We start from the raw sequence: 21,577 nt of genomic DNA, 5'->3' as shown, positions 1-21,577 counted from the left end.
ACACAGTATCAGAAACTCTGTTATGCATTCAGATTTTTGACAAAATAAACATTGTACAATCATTATTTGATAGCACATTGTTTGCCATCATGAAATGTGGAGTGAAGAATTGTTTCATCCACTATATCCCTTGAAAGATTTTAGCAGAGCCTTTTTATGTTACTATTATCTTTCTATTATTTTTTATGTTACATCTTATTTTATCACAAGCTGAAAGAATGGTTTCATGTATTGCTTTCAACATGGAAAGGATCTTTTCCTGGTCTTCATCCATCTCTTTCATGTGTTTATAAATAGTCTTTATAGTAGAAGTCGTTTGTCAAGCAAGATTTTATAGTCCAAGGTATTTCATCATCTCATACAGTAACCAGTGTTCCACAAATAAAGAGATAGGAAGCCAATTCCCCACATATAACTCTGAAAGTCAGTAAAGATTTACATTCACAGTTCAAGTAGGCCAGTTATGCCACCCAGCTATTCTCTTACAGCTGAGTTCTCACAGGTGGTGCAAAGATCAAAAGAGTCATATCTAAGGTGTGGGCTTTGAGCCAAGTCTCTGTTAGGAAATAACAAGTTGTAATACCAAACCTCGCCAGAAGATGTCTCTGATGCCGTTTAAGATTTTTAAAGTCCAAATTTTTTATAATCCTTTTTTCAATTTTATTTCTTTTTTGTAGATAAAAGCAAAAGTATCCAATAAAAATAGGAAAAAAATTGGTCCCCAAATTTCAGGAACATATAAATCCAATTAGATTAAAGTTGTTAATGCTTTAATTCCCTTGGGTAGTCAGTTGCCTCTATGCTTAGAGGGTGGGATAGAAATTCCCTTCCCTCTCTCCTCACGGGGAAAAATACTTCAGGCAGATTTTATAGGAAAAGAAAGTACGTAGGGTAAAGAGAAGATCGGATCTCACCCAGTTTCATCCAGGTTGCTTTCAAAGTACTTGGTGGTAAGTTTGACTTGGGCTGTCTGTAGCCTAGTGACGGGCCATATTACTATGGCCAGTCTTTCCTGCGCCAGTTTGGAGGGCTGCTCCAGATCGAGCAGAAGGACTGCTACCCTCCCACGATCAAGCGGGGTTCCCCTCCTTGCTCGTCATCCCTACAGAGCGACTTTTGACCCTTTCCAGGGCCCCCCAGTGGAGCAAAACCAAACACGGAAGATGGAGCTCACTTTCTAGCGGCCGCAGCAGCTGCGATGACAAACCAGAAGTCCCTCTTTCTTTTATTTTTTTTTATCCAGGTATAAAAATGCATGTGGCTGTTTAAATATAAAAATCTACTTATATACTTGACCCAAAATATATGTATGTGTAAGGGACACGGTGGCTCAGTGGGTTAGGACGCTGAGCTTGTCGATCAGAAGGTCGGCAGTTTGGCAGGTCGAATCCCGAGTGCCACGTAACAGAGTGAGCGCCTGTTACTTGTCCCAGCTTCTGCCAACCTAGCAGTTCGAAAGCACGTTAAAATGCAAGTAGAAAAATAGGGACCACTACGGTGGGAAGGTAACAGTGTTCCGTGTGCCTTTGGCGTCTAGTCATGCTGGCCACATGACCATGGAGACGTCCTTGGACAAGCGCTGGCTCTTTCGCTTTGAAACGGAGATGAGCACCGGCCCCTAGAGTTGGAAACGACTAGCACTTTTTATATGTATGTGTGTGTATGTATGTATACACACACACACATATTATAGACATACACATATACATATACAGACATGCATGTGCACATGCACATGCACACAAAAACATACATATCATGGACATTTTCCCAACAATGTTAAAGTTGTAATTGATATGTTTGTATTTGCCAGCCTAAAGGATCAAAATATAATTGCTATTTATATGTATGTATAGCTGTGAGTAGGATATGACTGATTATACTATCTACAAGAGAGAGATGGCCAATATTGTGGTTAGATCATGGAGAACAAAGGTTGGATAAAAATATTTAATATAATAGAATCCATGTTAGTTGGTACTGAATCTTTCCCCCCCCCTTCATTTATCATGAGCATGACTCCTAGAGGCATTGAGAAATCAGTAGGATTAAGAATATCAGTGTCACAGTTTCAACAGCTTCTGAATAAGTATAGGACCATTACATATGTAATAACACAATCCTGAATAGGAACTTGTCCACCTGTTGGTTGTTAAGGTGAAGACTTAGATAGGATTTCCTGAAGGTAGCATTTTGAGTCAAGTTTACCTCTGAACCATTCATGCTTCCATGTGAACAAGCAAAGGTCAAGCATGACAGAAGCTTACTGTTATCTATATCTTTGTTGGATGTGGAAACATTATCCTATATTGAAGGTTTACTCAAATGTGGATATGTGTATGGAGAGTGCCTACCTGAAAGCAACTCAGGATAAATTGCATGTGCTTTTATGCTCTACACTAACTTCGGCTGTGACAGAATAAATTTATGGTCTTCTGTGACAGAACAATTTACAGTTTTCTACTCCACTGCAGATATCAAAAGTATGAGACAAAATTTATAAAGCAGTAATTGAACCGAGTTTTTATAGAAGATAGATTAAGAATCTTTGGTGCTCAAAGCTGGGTATTCACCATTCTGCAGTTTTGTGCCGGTTCCTATGGTTGTTTATACTATCTACAAAAGAGAGATGGCCAGTATTGTGGTTAGATAGTGGAGAACAGAAGTTGGATAAAAATATGTAATATAATATAATCCTAAGACAACTGAATGGGTGCTCTGTGTAATGGTAGTCATAGTTACCAGTACTATTGGGACCAAAATTTCTGTTCCTAAGCATGGCAGTTGTTAAATGAGTCATGCCCGATTTTATGACCTTTTTTGCCATAGCTGTTAAACAAATCAATACAGTTTGTTAAGTGAATCATGTGGTTGTTAAATGAGTCTGGTTTTCCCCATTAACCTTGCTTATCAGAAGCCAGTTGCGAAGGTTGCAAATGATAATTACATGACCCTGGGACACTGCAACTGTCATAAATACTTCCCAGTTGCCAAGCACCCATATTTTGATCTCTTTAATTGTGGGAATGCTGCAGTGGTTGTAATTTGAGGACTGGTTATAAGTCATTTTTGTCAGTGCCGTTGTAACTTCGAATGGTTGATAAATGAATGGTTGTAAATTGAAGGTTAGAGGTAGTCCTCAACTCACAACAGTTCATTTAGTGAGTGTTCAAAGTTACAGCAGCACTGAAAAAAATGTGTCTTATGACCGTTTTTCACAGTTACGACCTTTCCAGCATCCCCATGATCGTGTGATCAAAATTCAGATGCTTGGCAACTGGTTCATATTATTGACCATTGTTGTCTCTCGAGCTTATGTGATTACCTTTTGCAACCTGATAAGCACAGTCAATGGGGAAACCAGATTCATTTAATAACTGGGTTACTAACTTATCAGTTGCAGTGATTCACTTAATAACCGTGTCAAGAAAGTTCATAAAATGGGGCAAAACTCAATAAATGTCTCCTTAACAGCATAAATTTAGGGCTCAATTGTGGTTATAAGTGGAGAACTATCTGTACCTGTAGGCCCAAAATAAGAATTATTCTCCAAGTACTTAGGTAACCAAAACTTCTAGAACGCCTAACACAGTAATCTCAACATTTTCCAAACTTTCCTTATGACCAAGCAGTTTGACCTTTGTTGTTTATGTTTATGTTTACTTAAGGGTTTAAGATTATATTGCCATCTGGTGGGCATCCAATAGGTTTTTTAGGATTCAGAGATGATAAGCTGAAAATAGAGTGAAAAGCCAAAAATAATGTGAGAGTTATGGCGTTAGAGAGGAAGAGAGGTAAATCAATACACATTTTTTCAGCTTGCCAGGAGTGGCGGCAGCTGGAACCCTAGAACAGACAATGCAACATTTGAGTCTACTCTGAAGTTCAAAATATCTTTGACTTTTGTAGCTTTGCATACTTTTCTGGAAGAACGGAAAGGATAAAGGACAAACAATAACAACTGGAACAACTTTGGTAACATATTTCATCAAGGACCTGAGCATAATTTTCAGACAGCGCTCTCTCAGCCAGAAATATTTTAAATATGTCATTGTCTGTTGCAGACAAGACCAGAGGATGGTCTGATAACACACTTTGTAACTCAAGACAGTTGACCTATTGCTAAGAATATTTTTATGGGAAACATTATTTTTAGTGTTCAGCTTTCCCTCTTCTTCTTAAATAGGCATTACATTAGGAAAATCAAGAAAGCTTCTTTATCTTAATTGCTGCAAATAGAAATATAGATAAAAGATTCAGGTGAGAGCAATTTATAATACAGTGCTGCAGTCTGCTAAGTTTGCTATATAACTTTTTCTCTGTGGAGAAATTTACAATATGTTAAATGCAAAATTAAGTGCTAAGTTACTTCTACATAGCTATATTTTATAATTTCAAAAGGGAAAAGGTGGTCTATAAGACAGGGCTTTTCAACCTTTTCACCTATTGTACCACTTTTAGGATATGCCAACATCTGAGTACCACCAGTCGCCTAGCAAGGTGTCAAAAACTTGATGACACCCCCCCAAAAGGAAAAAAGTGATGAAGTACAGGTAGTCCTCAACTTACAACAGTTCGCTTAGTGACTGTTCGAAGTTACAGTGGAACTGAAAAAGTGCTCCCCAAGCCACAGCCGAGCAAGACACCTGCCTGCCCGCCCGCCCGGCAGCGCTCTTCCTCCTGTCCGAGGTTTTCAGTGTTGTGAGCATTTCTGTTGAGGATTGGCAGCGGGGGTGGGGTGGGTGTTTGGTTTTTATTCCCCCCCCCCCCGCTGGGTAGTTGCAGCAGATTTTGGTCACTTCACATGACCCTGGGACACTGTGACCATCATAAATATGAATCAGTTGCCAAGCATCTGAATGTAAATCACAAGACCCTGGAGATGCTGCAACATTCCAGCTGATCAGCGCTTCTGGAGCCTGGTGCTGATCCTGGTGCTTCCAGTGAGTCCTGCAGCTCCAGCCATCTCTCGCTCAGGCTTGTGCGGTGCTGCCACTGGTTCAGCTCATTCCCCTCCCCCGCTACCACTTTTCTAGGATGATCACGTACCACATGCCAGGTGCCAATATACCACAGGTGGTACCTGTACCACTGGTTGAAAAGCCCTGCTATAAGTCACCGGTCTTATTGTGTTTGGGTAAAACTTGCCAATCTCTGTCAGACAGCTGTCTTCTGTGTTTTCAATGAAAATTAAATTTCATAGGATTCTTGCCAGCATATTTTTTTTCCAGATTTGGTACGTGTGGCAGAGTAAGTTTGGTAATAATAAACCACAACAGTAGAGATGTCTTCTAATTGTCTTGAAAGAGACTCATTAGAAGGTTTTTTTTTAGGAAACAGAAATAAAATATAGATGATTTAATAGAAGGGCCATTTGCTAATGTTAATTGGAAGAAATGGCCATTAATATATTTGAAATATTTATTGTTTATTTAAATGTTTATATACTGTAGCCACTCATCTTACCTCGAATTCTGGGCGGCTTCCAATCAGCCAGAATCTAGAAACACTGAAATTCTGAAATCAGGGCCTGGGACTGACTACAGGGGACCAGAACACAGTACTGTATAGGTCTTAAGCATCAGGACCACCTTTCCCAGGAATGGGCTGCCACTTGTCTCCCAGCATATTTCCCCATACCTGTGGCCACATTCTTTTCTCCTGTCCTCTCCCGTCTTTCCCCCATCAGCCTCCCTTTGGTACCTCCTCCTTTTCCAAAGTCGTGCAATAACATTCACCTGTAGACCAACGAGAGTAGAGACGAATAAACCTGATTAGAGGTGTTTCTTCCTAGCATTCACTGCCCCAGCACAGTCACCTAAGCCAATCACCTTCCTCACTTACTCCTTTCATCTCCCCCTGCCCAGCACTTTGTTCTGACCCAGATGATTAGGGAAAGTTTATCCCCACGAGCCTTGCAGGTAATGCCCCCTCCCAGTCTCTCATTTGAGAGTGGCAAGAAGGTCCATTGCTCAAAAACCACTACACATGGTAAGTCTTAGCCATTCTTGATCTTTCCCAGCTGGGAACAGTGATATTGACCAGTCCAGCCGATCTGGGATCTCCAGTTCACTGCAGACCATAGTCTAAGGTCCCAAATGAGAAAGCTGTAGGAGGCACACTGGTTTTAAATCACAACTGCGAGCTTCCTCTTGCTTCCACTCTTGCTAATCACCTGACTAATAGGACTCTCCCCTCTCCTGCCAAGGTGCCATTGCACTAAACCTGCAGTGCTCCAGTCTAATAAGCTTCCACTTTCTCCCATCCCTCTGATGGTCAAAGCTGTTCAGCAGGCTTTCCTGCCATATTGCTGCTCTTCCAGGAGCCAGCCCTGTGCCAATCATCAACTGAAAAAAAAAGTAGCTTGATCTGCGAAGCGCCAAGCTCTCTCCACTGCCCACGTGTTGCTTTAGATTCAATGCAGCAGAGGTGTCACCAGCTGCCATTCTGCATCTTTGCTGCCCAGGAGAACCCAACCAAGGCTATGCTGTTATCCAACAGCTGCACAATCTGCCTCCATTCTGGGCTTTGTCCCATTGCTGCTATTTCCTCCAGGCTCTCCCAACTCCAGAGTTTTTCAACTCTCCAAACCATTCAAGACTCCATTGATGGTTTTTTGTTACTGTAGTCAGGGTCAACATTCAAGTCGCATAACCTCCATGACATACTATAATTTTCAAAACAGGTGAGCATATTACTCCTGCATCCATCTTATTGCCATCTTAAAAATAACCCCAAAAATGCTTATATTTAATTTTGTGTTGTTGTTGTTTTTACTATTCCATACTAAGGGGCAACTTTGTTAGTTGTGTTTAAACTTAAATCAAGTTCTGCAGAGATAGCAAATACGTTTGAGAAATCAGTGTGTGTGTGTGCGTGTACACATATTTATACATGTTTTCTGAGGTTTTCGCGGGTGTTTGTATGTGGATCTTTGGTCATTCGGGTTTTTCCCCACGTAGAATTGAAGGTGTAAGAGCAACGTTTCGACGAAATCTCATCCGTCATCCTCAGGCTGGTGGCTTCAGCTTCCTTCTTCTGGGAGAAGCATGTGGTAGTGGCTGTTTGTTCCTCTTTTTTAAACTGCCAGAGGGGGTGTGTTCTGTGGGTGGAGGTGTGCTCTGATTGGGGGGGGGATTAGGTGTGTTCTGATTGGGTGGGAGTGTGTTTTGAATGGGGTGTGTGTTCTGATTGGGTGGGGGTGTGTTTTGAGTGGATGGGCTGGTCTCAGCTGCCAGCCTTAGACCTGAGCTGGTGAGTTGTGCTGCTTTTGTTCGGCTTCGTGTTTGTGGTGGTGCCATGTTTTTATAGTGGGTGTCAGTTTGCTTATTGTGTGGTTTGGAGGGGTTTAAAGTGGCTGATGTTGCAGCTGTAGTTAGGTTTCTGTTTTGTGGTTGTGCGTCGTTATCATTGTGGGTTCGGATTTCCTTTTTGAATGGTTGTGTGGTGGTGATGTCATGTGATGTTATCATGAGTTTGGGTCTGGTATCATTCTTGGTGGTTGGGACTTATCTGTCAATCAAGGCAGGTTTCCAAATGGCTGGTAGGCGAGAGGTATCATCTCGTTTGTTCATGCTGTGGGGGCATTTTTCTATCTCAATGGCTTCTCTGATTATTCTGTTGTTAAAATGTTCAATTTTGGCGATAGTTTTGGTTTTTTTAAAATCAATTTCATGTCCCGTGGCTTCAAAGTGTTGGAACAGGGATGAAGTTTGTTCTCCCTTTCTGAGTGAGTTTTTGTGCTCTTCAGTGCGTGCACTTATTCTTCTGTTGGTTTGTCCGATGTATGTGGTGGGGCAGGTGGTGCATGGGATTTCATATACTCCTTGGTTTTCTAACCCAATTATGTCTTTGGAGTTTCTTAGGATGGTGGATATTTTTCTGTCTGTGTAGAATGCTGTTTTGATGTTGTGTTTTTGGAGGATCTTGCTGATTCTGTCTGTGGTCCCTTTTAAGTATGGGAGGAGGGCTTTGCCATTTTCTTGTTCTCTGTCTTGGGTTTTTGTGGGTGTCTCTCTTCGGATTAAGTTGGTAATCATGTTTCTTTGGAATCCATTGGCTGTTAGTACATTAGTGAGAGTGTGTAGTTCGGTTTTTAGGTGTTGTTCGTCAGCTAGGTGTTTTGTTCTGGAGATGAGTGTCTTGGCTACGGAGTTGATCTGTGCTGGGTGGTGGTGTGAGAGTGCGTTCAGATAGCGGTTTGTGTGTGTTTTTTTATGGTAGATAGTGTGTCCTAGGGAGCCGTTGGATTTCTTGTAGACTAAGACATCAAGGAAGGGAAGTTGATTGTTAGCTTCTGTTTCCATGGTGAATTGTATTTTGGGGTGTAGGCTATTGAGGTGTGTGAGGAAGTCATCCAGTTTTTCTTTGCCGTGTGGCCAGATTACGAAGGTGTCATCTACGTATCTGAGCCAGAGTTTGGGTTTGTGGTTGGATTTTTCTAGAGCGAGGGTTTCAGAGTGTTCCATGTAGAGGTTTGCGATGACAGGTGAAAGGGGTGAACCTATGGGTGCTCCTTCCATTTGTTTGTATCTTTGTCCATTGTAGATGAAGTATGTGTTTGATAGGCAGTGGTTGGTCAGATCTAGGATGTGTTTTGGGGGGTTGTATTTATTTAGGATAGCTGTCAAGGCTTCTTTGATTGGCACTTGGGTGAAGAGGGATATGACATCGAAGCTCACAAGTAGGTCACAGGGCTGTAAGTTTGGTTTACTTATGATCTCTATGAATTGGAATGAGTTTTGTACGTGTGAGGTGATGGAATTTGCGTAAGGCTGTAGTTGTTTGGCAAGAAATTTGGCTAGATTTTGTAGAGGTGAGCCTATGGAGCTGACTATGGGTCTGAGTGGGGTTCCTTCTTTGTGTATCTTGGGCAGACCATAGAGCTTAGGACATCTGGATGATTTTTCTCTGGGAATGATTGTTTGCTGGATCTCTTCACTGATGGGGGTGGCTTTTATTTTGGATTTTGTGGTTTTTTCCAGGTAGGTGGTGGGATCTGTCTTGAGGAGTTTGTATGTGGAGTCTCGGAGTAGGTTGGATAATTTGGTATGGTAGTCAGATGAGTTCATTACCACCGCAGCTGAGACCAGCCCATCCACTCAAAACACACCCCCACCCAATCAGAACACACACCCCATTCAAAACACACTCCCACCCAATCAGAACACACCTAATCCCCCACCCAGTCAGAGCACATCTCCACCCACAGAACCACTACCACATGCTTCTCCCAGAAGAAGGAAGCTGAAGCCACCAGCCTGAGGATGACGGATGGGATTTCGTCGAAACGTTGCTCTTATACCTTCAATTCTACGTGGGGAAAAAACCCGAATGACCAAAGATCCATATTTATACATATATATATACATATACAAACACACACACACACACACACACACACACACACACACACACACACACAAACTGATGACTAGCCATAAGCATAAAGGTTTCTCAGTGTTGCTAACCAATAAAGATATTTTATTGGAAATGCGTTTCATTTGCTCTAAATAGGCAAAATTTAGGTAACAGGAAACTGAAAGGGAGTTTATTGTCCCAGTGCTCAAAGGTTCAAATAATAATGATTGTTTTGATAATTGGATACCAGTACCTGCAGGATGCATTAGCAAGTTATAGTCTATGTCTTGTCAAATAATTTTATAATGCTTTGGAGTAGAATTTCTTTTCATTCAGTCATTAATTAAATATTTATATAAAATGGAATATTATTAGGACTACCATATTTGGGCTACAAAAACCCATATAACCATCAGATAACAATAAGAGTTTTCTCAATTTCTTTATTGCCATTTACCATTCATATGAACTCTTGCCATCCAGATATGATAGCCCAAATATGTCCTCAGAGTTGATGCCTGAGATTCATTTATAGTGTCACAGTCTGACTACTGCCTGAAACTCCCTGAATATTACAGTCAAGTTCATCTCAGTGGTTTTAATTTGTTGCTGCCAGCTGATCCAAAGTGTCTAGTAGCTATTTTGAAGATTCAAGATATTGATGCAGTTTGAAAAGAATTGGTGCAGTAATTATAGATATGCATCTACTATGTTCTAATGGCTCAAATCACTGTCCTATTGTGTTCAGGTCAAAGATCAGCGTAAGGTCAACTAAGTTTCAGTAACACATTATTTTTTGTGCTTAACTGTACTTAAAACACCGGTTTTATGAATTGCAAACGGTTACATAGGAGGAACGTAGAATAGTCCAGTTATTAATTTATACGGGATTAACCAAGAGGTAGGTGTTTGTAACAACACCTGTGACAGCTGTTGTTTCCTTCAATAGGTAATAGAGTTTGATGATGGGTCTGGATCAGTCCTCAGAATACAACCATTACGAACTCCACGAGATGAAGCTATTTATGAATGTGTTGCATCCAACAGTGTTGGAGAAATAAGTGTGTCCACAAGACTTACTGTCTTGCGTGGTAAGTGTTTTTTTAAATAACATTAAAAATACTTTATTAGGGTATCACGTTTATTAGAGTTACTCTAGGATTATAATATTAATTCTTAAAAAGTTTGTATATTAAAGGGCAGAAGGTTGGGCTTTGTTTTCATCTGGAAAGAAATATCTTTAAAATATTGTGATTGCAGTCAGCTTGCCCCAGTCCTGTATCGGGAGAGCCGTTGAGGTGTTTTTCTTTTTATGTGCCAGGTTTTCCCCAGTCGTAAATGTTGATTGAGATCACACATTAAATGATGGCTGTTTTTTGTGTGCTGAATATACGTATATGCATATATGTATGTATAGTACAGCCAATGATAACAGAACCATGATTCATACCTTCAGTCAGCTGTTAGCATTTGCAATTGGGTTAGGGTTAGGGTTAGGGTTATTCACACTGAGAATAATATAAGAAGTAAAAATATCAATTTTTAATCAAATACATTCAATGCTTTTTAGATACATTGAATTTTCAAAATGTTGTTCTTGGCAATTTATTTATGACAAGAATTTATATCAAAGCTAGATATACTGACCTTGGCAGATTATAGAAACAGATTTTATTTATATGATGATGAAATACAATTAAATGTCTTAGTGAACATTAGCAAACTTTTCTTCGTAAGTAGAAATGCTGTCATCTTGTTCCTATGCCTTATATTTTTGAGAAATCATAGTGAGGTTGATGTTAAACTCAATGCACTAACTTTAGATGCTTTCTATTCATTGCTAACAGGAGCAATTTCCTTTAAACCCACAAACAAGACCTTACTTCAACTAAAACCAAATATCAGATAGCCTTTGAATCTGAGTTCCAGGCCCTTTTTTTTAATCCCATTTATATCTCGCCCTTCTCCGAAGACTCAGGGCGGCTTACAATCTAAAGCACAAATCAATGTGTTTAGCAATAGCCTTCATTCTATGTATATGCCTGTTTATTAGGGCTTTCGGGGGGCCCCAAGCAGCATTATTACAAAGTCAGCTTATTGCCCCCAACAATCTGGGTCCTCATTTTACCTACCTCGGAAGGATGGAAGGCTGAGTCAACCTTGAGCCTGGTGGGACTCGAACCTGCACTAATTGCAGGCAAGTGGTGTTACTTAAGGAGGCATTAGCCCACTGCTCCACCAAGGCTCTTTAGGGATACTTTATTTTTTTCCTTTCATGAATCTTCTTCTCACCCTGTGTTTCCAAACAAAGCTACTCTCTCTGTGTGTGTATGTGTGTCTGTCTGTCTGTCTGTCTGTCTGTCTATCTATGATGTAAAAATTGAAAACTATTTTATTTGGGGGGTTTGGTTTTATTGTTATGCTTGTCCTTTATTTTGAAACAAATTTGGCTGATTACACTTCATTTTGTATTATAGTTATCTTGTAATATGAATACAGATTTAATTATTTGTTTCGCTCTTCAATATTATCAGATGTAATTTTATTTAATATTCTGTTTGTATCTGTATACAACATCCAGTTTCCCACTTGCATTACTTTGCTGCAGTTAAGATTCAAGCATTGATACAAGTGTCTTCCCTTGTCTCCTATACTCGAGGCTTTTCATGGTTTAACTGATGAAGAAAGATGTCATGGGGAAAATAAAATAATTGTTGGAAGGGTTGGTGCATATTAACATCAGCAAGCTTCATTATTTTTTTCCCAAAAGGAGTTTCTTTGGCAATTCATATGCTAGGTGACAGCTATATTTACCTCTACGGAACTAATTTTGATTTTGTTGTATTTGTCATAGCATACCCATGTGCAAATACCATTAGAGGCCTTCAAGTTTTCCTAATGTGTATTATTACTACTACTAGTAGTAGTAGTAGTACTTATTTGATGTGTCAGAGGGACATCTTGTCATTCCTTTGTCTGTTGGATGAAAAAACCCATGCTAGGGGAAAGGAGTTAAAAGAAATGGGAACAAGGAAAGAAGATGGAGAAAGGATGTGGAAGTCTATTGTAGAGGGAAAATGCAGTTTGGTTTTGGAGTGTGAACAAAGCTACAGCTTAATTATTCTATAATATTGACAAGCCATTGAATATTATCCGTGTAGAAAATGCGCTTGGGGAAATTCCAAACTGCCGTTAGAAAGTTAGCATCCCAGGCTGATCTGTGTTTCTGGTAAGCCTTTTGCTCTGGATTCAGTTTGAACTCTTGTTTGATTGTGTGCTAGAGTAGTTTATTATTTGAATAGGAAATATGTTTCACCCTTCAATCTTAAATGTAAAAAGTATTCATTTACAGGTTTATGGTGATCAGAGTGGGTCCAACTACATTCTGTATCTAATTTCTTTTATTGTAGAAGTAGAATAATAAATCATTAGACTGAAGCACAAGCATTTTGTTCTTCTCACCTTTTCTTCCTTTCTTATTTGATGAATAGGGATGCAGCATAAAAGGCTGTTACAAGGGTAAATAGTAATTATTATTCATTGAATGTCAGGTTCAATAGGAATGGCTACAAATTAAGAGCATGTTTATTTCTGTTTTTAAACATTTTAGTTTGTAATTGAAATAAAAAAGAACAGATAACAAAGAATAATTGCTATTTTGTTAAAATGTGGATTATCAGAGATTTTCTTTAATAGCACAATGAGGCTATTGATCTTTGCTCAGGTATCCTGGGGTTTTAATGTGCAAATTGATTTCAGTTTAATAATTAATATAAGGATACCTCTGGCTTTTTTAAAGAAGAGATTAAAGCAGGCATAAAGTGGATTGAAGCATTTGGAATGCATAATTTTTGATTGTAAAAAGAACTCCACAACATTTACCACTTACCAGGCACAATGAGCACACGTAGGCTACAATAGAAGCAGGCATTTGAAAAACAGTTTATTTTAATATTAAATTTGAAAATTAACAGAATGAGGTTGCTCCTCAAGTGAGAAGAAGGGCAAAGAAGAATGTAAAAGAACATATAAGTGTTTAGCAACGGGCTCAGTAATTTAGTTGTTAAGCGAAGTAGTAGTCGCTGAGTGAAACCATAACCATGCTTATGATATTACTTTCGCTTTCTTTCGACTATTGTGAATGCGAAGATTGGTTGTAAAGTAACTTTCTCATCACAGCTGTAACTGCGAGCGGTCACTAAAAAGCAGTTGTTAAATTAAGGAATTTTTGGCGAGACAAGCAATTCCTTAGAATGATGCTTAATTTATTTCATAAAGAACAATCATTGTGATCCTTGTGCTATTTGAAGTAAAATTTGTATTTAATGGTATGGGAATTAAAATTATGCTGAAAGAAATTTAGAGAAGATTGTGGTTGTTGTCCGCCATCTTCACAAATGAATAATGAGTCAGGAGTAGGATTGGCAATGCTGATGCCTGTGGAGCTCTGTATGATTTCAATCTAGTCGTATATGAGACCATACATAGTTAGTGAGGAGACCGACAAGTGTCGGTATAATGCTGGAAACTGCATGCTTGCAGAACATATAGGCTCACTGTCATAGTCTTGCCCCATTTGTGCTTAATCAAGTTGATTTTTGGACCTCCTTTCCCTGAGTTTTGTTCGTGGCTTCTAAAAATTCATTTCCCAGAATTAATTGAAGAAGATAGGGTACATTCTGAGATCAGCATTGAAAGAAAAGCTGTTTGACAGTTTTATGAGGAGACCAGGCTGCCTCCACTTACTAGAGTCTACGAGGCGCACAGCAGAGGGTGCTGGTTTGTTTTCTTGCAGATGTTTCATTACCCTAACTAGGTAACATCATCAGTTACCTAGTTAGGATAATGAAACATCTGTAAGAAAACAAGCAGGCTCAGAGAGCACCAAGGGCCCCTCATCTCAACCCTGAGCTACAAATATTCTCCTTCCTTGGCATACAGCAGAATTGTACAATAATGGGGGGAAAATCCCAAGTGCCCTCTACAAACCCTCCCAATTCTTCAGGTATCTGAAGCAAGCCCTTCTAAAAAGTGTAAGTCTTGGTTTGGTTTGGTTTGGTTTGGTTTGGCCATCAATCTTAATTGATCACTAGGAAGTGATTTGACTCTGCAAGATAGTTTGTTCACCATTGCCCATTTCTCACTTAACGTGGATAAAAATAATATTTGAATGTATTAAGCAGTGAGAATAATGAAATACTATATATCATTCCACTTGGGCATTCCAACCAAGATGAAATCCATAAGATCATTCTTAGCTAAACCATAAAGAGAAAAAGGCAAAGATCATTGAGGAAATTTTTATCAATTTTATGTCATTACTCAGAACAGATTATCACCCACACATGATCACTTTTATATCAGAAGATAAAATTAAACATGTAAGTGCACTAAAAATAGAACCAAAATCTGACAGACATCAATATGAATTATTGTAAGGTTCAACACATGATTTGGAAGAAGAAACACATTTTGGATAAGACTGAGCTGAAACCAGGACAGAGAGGTTTCACGCACATATAAAGACTGCTTTTGCAAAATATTTAGTTGTTTTACAACACTGATGCTATCCAAATAACTTGTTTGTTCAGCTGTTTTTGCATTCATTCCTATTTATTTTGTTTGCACAGTAATGACTTTGATGAGGCATGGAGTCATGGGGGGGAAACCACACTGTAATGCAAATTAATGTCAAATAGCATTAGAGAAAAAGAAAAAAAAATTCCAGGACCTACATTTGTAATCTTAGAAGTTCAGCTTCTATTTTAAAAGAATGACAAACAATACTGGTTTTTAACTTTCATAGATTCTACTCCTGGTTCCTTATAACAAGGCTGCTTTGGAGATCTCTCTAATGAACATTGGCAATGTAGTCTCAAATAATTGTTAAGAATTCAATTATCACAGAATTCTATTAATATGTGGTATTTCATTTCCTTTAAAGTAATGGGGGAAAATCTCACAGATACTCACTGTAAATATTCCACTATGACTTCAGTAATTCTATTAAAGTAATTTATTACCAAATTATCATACTTTATATGCCAGACATGATTGCTGTGTTATCACATTCTTAAATTCAAAGTTTCTTCTAAAATGTAGACTTGAAGAATGATGATCTGAAAATAATGAAGTACTTGTATAGAAAATAAAACTTTATGAATCTTCAAAGGGATTGTTCAGTTTTAAAGAAATTTGATCAAATCAGTCCTTCAAATCAAATCTTTAATATCTGAAGCAATTTAAAGTGTCAAATCAAATCAACTTTTTAAATTGCTTCAAATAGTTCAAAGGAGATACAGAAATCTAGTGGAGTTTCTGTCTGCATTCTTAAAAACTGTTGTAGCTTTCGTTCTACACATAGATAAAAATGAGGGGAAAAATTTATAAACTTAGCTGGCCAATGTATTTTGTTGCCTCTACAAATCCTGTTTTTCAAGACTATGTGAAGATGTTTGCTCTACCAATTATTTCAAACTCTTTGGGAATTTTTTAAGGAGGTTGGTATGGAGGAAGAAGAAAGAGAATGAGAGAACGAAGAGGTCACATGTATGTTATGATCTGTTGTGATATGGCTTATGTTTTTTACTGTAATTTCCCAAATCCATATTCTTTTTATTTGTTTTTCCTTCATTCTATATATCTCATTAATTCACCTTACCCTCTCCATTCCTATTCTTGTTTGTTTGTTTATTATTTTCTTGCTCAAGAAAATTTCTGTAAGAAGAAAGTAATTGTATTTAATAGAATATTTCTCTATGAAGAAAATATATAAAATTTTACTAGACTAAAGGATCATTTACTCCATATATCTAAGAACTGATCTATTAACGATAAGAGTTATGTGTGATTAGCAAATATTTCTTACATTTTATTCCTAAAAACTGCTAATAAAAATTATTTTTGATTGTTAACTAAAATTATAATACTGAAGTGGAGGAAGGTTTGAACTAACCAGGAGTTAATTTGTACATGACAGAGCAATAAGCTCTAGTTTTCATACTAAATATTACGGCTGTACACTGTTTCGTATTGTTAGGCTGAAAATTACTAGGCAGAAATAATTGTGAATTAAAGGAAAGCATTAATTTCAGCTTCCGGCTTAGTTGGCTGATAGAAACTTTGCAATTATAACATAGCAGATTCTGAAGTGCATTTTATATTACGTTGCATTATCTAGTCCACAGGTCTGCAACCTGCGGCTCCGGAGCCGCATGTGGCTCTTTCAGCCATCTCCTGCGGCTCCCAGTCCTCTGCCATGTGCAGTTCAAAAAAAAAAAGTGGGACTAAAAAAGTTCAACCAATCAATTCAAATATGCAGGGTAAGTGCATATCTTGCCTTGGTTCCACTCTTCAGTCAAACCCTGTTCTGCGCATGCGCGCATGTACGTGCATGCGCACACATTTTTTGCGGCTCCCAGTTTTTCCTTTTGTGAGGGAACCGGTTCCGAGTGGCTCTTTCACTGTTTCAGGTTGCTGACCCCTGATCTAGTCAGTTATTGGTGATACTTTCCCTCTTGCCTAGAGAATGGTATGGAACTTAGCATACTGAGGAATTCTGGGAGTTGAACTCTACACAGCCTGAATATGAAAGCAAGATTCATACCATCTTTATGTACAACTGAAATGCATCATGATAGTATCATGAAAAATATAGAGATAGTGTATATGAATTCTGTGGATTATGTCCATAATAACTATGCACAGATCCAGTTCATCCTTCCTTCAAACGTCTTAGCTACATAACTGATTATGTCTTTTTTAAACTTCAGCATTCTAAACTTTAGAGACTAGAATTGCTATTATTGAAGTAGATATGAATGACAACATAGAACCCAATGTTGTTGCTTTACTTCTAAAGCAATCTTGTCTTGGTAGTGGACATAAAGTAATAGACTGCCACTTGAAATAGGATCAATAAACATAATGAAACTATCACTTAATCTACGTTTTATTCCCTTGCTGCCCAACAGACTCTTCTTCTGCTAACCGTGACTCGTAATGTATTGAACAAAAGCTATTTTGAAGAACTTCTTACAACTTGGTGAAATAAAGATTGATTTCTAGGATATTTTAACAGTTCATTGTGTTATAGAAAGATTAAAAACTTTTACTATTTCTCATTTAATAATCAGAAGTACATAAATTTAATCTTCAACACAATGTTTCTTTTTAAAAAAAAAGTTAACATGTAGGGTTGAGCGTAATTTCTTACTGCCATTTGGCAAGGAATAATTAAGTATATTGAAACTGAAAGATAATACATGCAGGCATGTCAAACTGCCAGCCCATGGGGAAAAAGTCACAATACGTTGTGCGACGTCACGTGACATTCCGAGTTTGACATGCCTGCTTTAATGTCTCACTGCTCAGGCAGTTGACATAAATACAAAATGTCAAAAGAAGATATTTTCTTTCACCTGATCTGCCAGCAAGAGAAAGTGGATGTATGGTTCATATTATTACCAAACTGTGTATTTTTATTTTATTTTTATTATTTTATTATTGCTGTGTCAGCAATTAAGAGCAGGAATCTTGTTACAAGTATTTTTTTTCAAGATACTTATCTTGAAATATAGGACTTCCTTCATATGGCATTTATTTTTGGAATCATAGACTTGGAACAGATAGAACTATTTGGTCAACTTCTTGCTCAGTACAGTATCCACTATAGCAGCTTGTCATACAACTATCCAGACTCTGTATGAAGACGTGTAGTGAAGGAAAACTTATCACATCATGGGACAGCATATGCTATCGCTGACAGTTCATACAGTCAGGAAATTCTTCCTGACGTTTAGCCCAAACCTTCTTTTTTGTAATTTTAACTTAGTGGTTTTGATCCTAAAGTAGTAAAGAGTTGGTCACCTGGTTCTGTGTGACAACTCTTTCTTAGTATAAGTATGGCCATAGATGGTGAATCATTCATAAGTAGCTTTTCTAAGGCCACCTCTAGTGAGAGATTAGAATCAACGAGAATCCCAAATTGCTTACATATTCCTTTAGAGGTAGTGCTACATTATCTAATAAAGGCTGCCTTGATAATTTTCAATAATGAAAGCCACGGTGGAGTACCTATTATCAAAAAAAAAATATCCCTCAGCTTTTCTCATATAGCTTATGAGGACCCCACAGAATTTTCAACGGTTGACTTAGAAAATCCCCAAGAAAATCTAGAAATCCATTAGATTAGATTATAGTGGAAATCTGTCAAAGCCAACTTAAATATCTTATTTCAGTGCAGTGGAGACTCATGCAGTGTGATCAAAATCAAACATCAGCCTAATAAGCAACAAACTAAACATCATAACCACAAAAAGCAACCTTCTGAATCAAATATAATGGGCTGATGAATATAAGAGAAGTGCTGGAGACCACTAAAAATCTACTCTAACCATTTCGAATAACCATAGCACACAAACTGCTTCAGTAGGTGCCTTAGTTGGCTTTCAAATGCAATTTAAGGCACTAGTTGTCACCTTTAAGACTTTGCATAGTTCTAGATAAGATTATTTGAACAACTGTCTTCTCTTGTGTTCATCTGCCCATTCAGTGAGATCTATTCAGCTCCCACTGGTCTGGTCTGGTCTGGATGAGATTGTACAGTAATCCGATACAGTTTTGGAAACAGCCATTTTTTTTCTAATTACCCCCACACATTGGAGTCTGTTCCTTCCCTCTTGGATTTCAGCAGTTAAGAGAAAATGCAGAAGAAAACCATATTGTGAATAAATGTTAAAATCTTGTAGATCTTCACAGCTACCAATGACACAGGAAAAAAACCAGTACACAGGTAAGACAGTATCATTATCTTATCAGCCCAGAAAATGACTTGAGCTTGACTTGAGCTTGTTTTCTTTTAGACATTTCATTACCCAAACTAGATAACATCATCAGTGCTAGCTAGCTAGACTTTATGACTATGACCATCCCATCCAAGCATGTGCAAAATGGGTAGATACATTACTCCTACCAACTAATGAATCTCATCTCTTCAAAACTCTTGTTGATGTTATCTGCAGTCCAAATGCCAACATGACGAAATACTATTCGTAAGTTGCAACTTACCATTGCAATTCAACAAGGAAGATTATCAGTGTAATTTTAGGCACAAGATAGATCAAATATTAATTGGTGCCCTCCATAATAAGGGCATCACTTCATGGTGAAGTGATGGTAACTGAACTTACCATTGCAATTCACTCTCATCATGGATGGCACCAATTAATTTTTGATGCATGCTGTGCCTATAGTTGCATTGATAATCCTCCTTGTAGCATGTGTTGTGCCGATGATACTCTGAGACAGTCCTATGATTTTAATGATGGGTCATAAAGAGATCAGTCAGATAGTCTCAGCATGGATATTGAAGGTTTCCAATAGAACTGTCCTGGATTATCCTAGGTGTATTATCCTTGCCAGTCCAGTCACAGAAGAAACTGCTCAGCAGACAAGCTCCTGGAGGGACTAATTTCCAACAAACAGGATTCTGATAGTTGAATGCAGCCTCCACAAATACTCCACCACAACCAGAGCAGTCATTTAAGCTTTGACCATGTCATGGAGGAGTGTTGACTTACTTTGGACTGACATGCTATTAGCAAATAGCACTACAGAGTAAGTTAAGGCCAACATGGCAAACTAAGCTTTCCTGAAGCAGAAGGGAAGCAAAGCATGGAAAAGCCATCACATATAACTAATTTTTTTTGACAGCCTGTTTCCAGCACCATCTTTCCTCCCTTGGCCCTGAATCATTCCTCTTCTTCTCTTCCATAGAAATCATATCTAAGGGGAGCAACATATTTAGCATAACCTGCAAGAACATCACTACTGAAAATCAATACAATGTATGCGTTGCAAAGATGTTTAAAATGTTACGATGGCTGATGCAGCCTATAATTTTTTTTACTATTTATTTAACCTAATGTTCTTTTAGAAATATCTTGTTTTGTTTCTTAACATCATTTGATCCAGGAAAGAGTTAAGAACTACCATTCTGATGTGTTTGACGCTGATAAGTCCACTAAATGTTGAGATGTTAAATTGTCTAAACATACTATATTATCCATACAATCAACTGTCTTAAATTTTATTTATTTGAAACATTTATATAGCTGTCCATGTAACCAACTCTGGGCAGCTCCCAATTAAAAAAATACTATATGAATAGGTGAAAAAAATATATTAAAAATTGATAGGGCTTTGTGCCAGGTTCATTGTAGTCTCCAAAAGATCCATTGGGAAATACATGAACCTGAAAATAGCAGATATCTACTTCATGAGTACAGCTATTCTAAACTATTGCACACAAGTATGCATGAATAATTTAATGTTAACATTTTAGTGAGTTTTTCCAAATACATATAATTTCCCAATATAAATATTTCCAGTATAAAATATTTTTATTCTCTCATGTAAAGTATTTCACTCCCCTTGTATAAATTGTATATGCATTTTTGATGTTACAGACTTTACAAAATTTTAGCACAAATTTCTTCTTTTACATTTACTACTGCAAAGTACAAACATTAAAATGTAACACATTTTTCTGTTAACTCTAGATCAAAATCAGAGATTAAACAGACCCTTTTAAAAATCATTTCAGTAGTTTGGATTTCTTAGGGGTTTTTGTTTTTGATATACTGTATTTATATGTTTATCACACATACAGCACCTCTTTCTAAGAGGCTTCAGAACAGAAGTTATATGCAAATGCTAACAAAGTCAGATCTGCTCATCTTTTGTGTAACTGTGAGGTTCTTTGAGGTTATATGTATTAATATATATATACATGAGCACCCGTTTGCATTGAATAGCATTCCATATAATTTACTTGAGAGGCGTATTTGCTGTTCCTATAAAATTTATATGGCAACATAAAATATATACTTCAAGAAGGGTTAAAGACTGCATTAAAAGGATTTGTGGTTGCAGTTTGCATTGACCCGTCTGTGCATAATCCACTTTAAAATGCTATATATAGTGACTGGATTGTAACTTAAATGAACTTGCTTCTGTCTCATAGAAAGCACAGACAAAAAGATTTCAGCTGCTTACTCATAAAGCCAATCACATAATAAAAACACACCTAAGGCAAGGATTGATAACCATGCTGGCTCAGGAATTCTGGGAGTTGAAGTCCACAGGTCATAAAGTTGCCCTAATTGTATCCCTGCCCTAAGGTTATTGCTATTGTGATTTCAGAATTACAGATCTT

The 21,577-nt window shown here is 37.8% G+C and overlaps 1 protein-coding gene across 1 annotated transcript in view; it reads left to right on the top strand.

The window, feature by feature from the left end:
• PTPRD (protein tyrosine phosphatase receptor type D) overlaps positions 1-21,577 on the top strand; it is a gene marked incomplete at its 5' end in the record, with an annotated part of 288,177 nt that overhangs the window by 42,069 nt on the left and 224,531 nt on the right. Inside the window, one exon of the mRNA XM_081317525.1 lies at positions 10,310-10,451. Coding sequence (XP_081173651.1) covers positions 10,310-10,451 — 142 coding nt within the window. The remainder of the gene's footprint in view (positions 1-10,309; positions 10,452-21,577) is intronic.

Source organism: Vipera berus (genome assembly GCF_964194415.1).
Source record: "Vipera berus genome assembly, chromosome: 2".
In the NCBI taxonomy this organism is placed as follows: domain Eukaryota; kingdom Metazoa; phylum Chordata; class Lepidosauria; order Squamata; family Viperidae; genus Vipera; species Vipera berus.
This window is presented reverse-complemented; position numbering and strand designations above follow the sequence as displayed.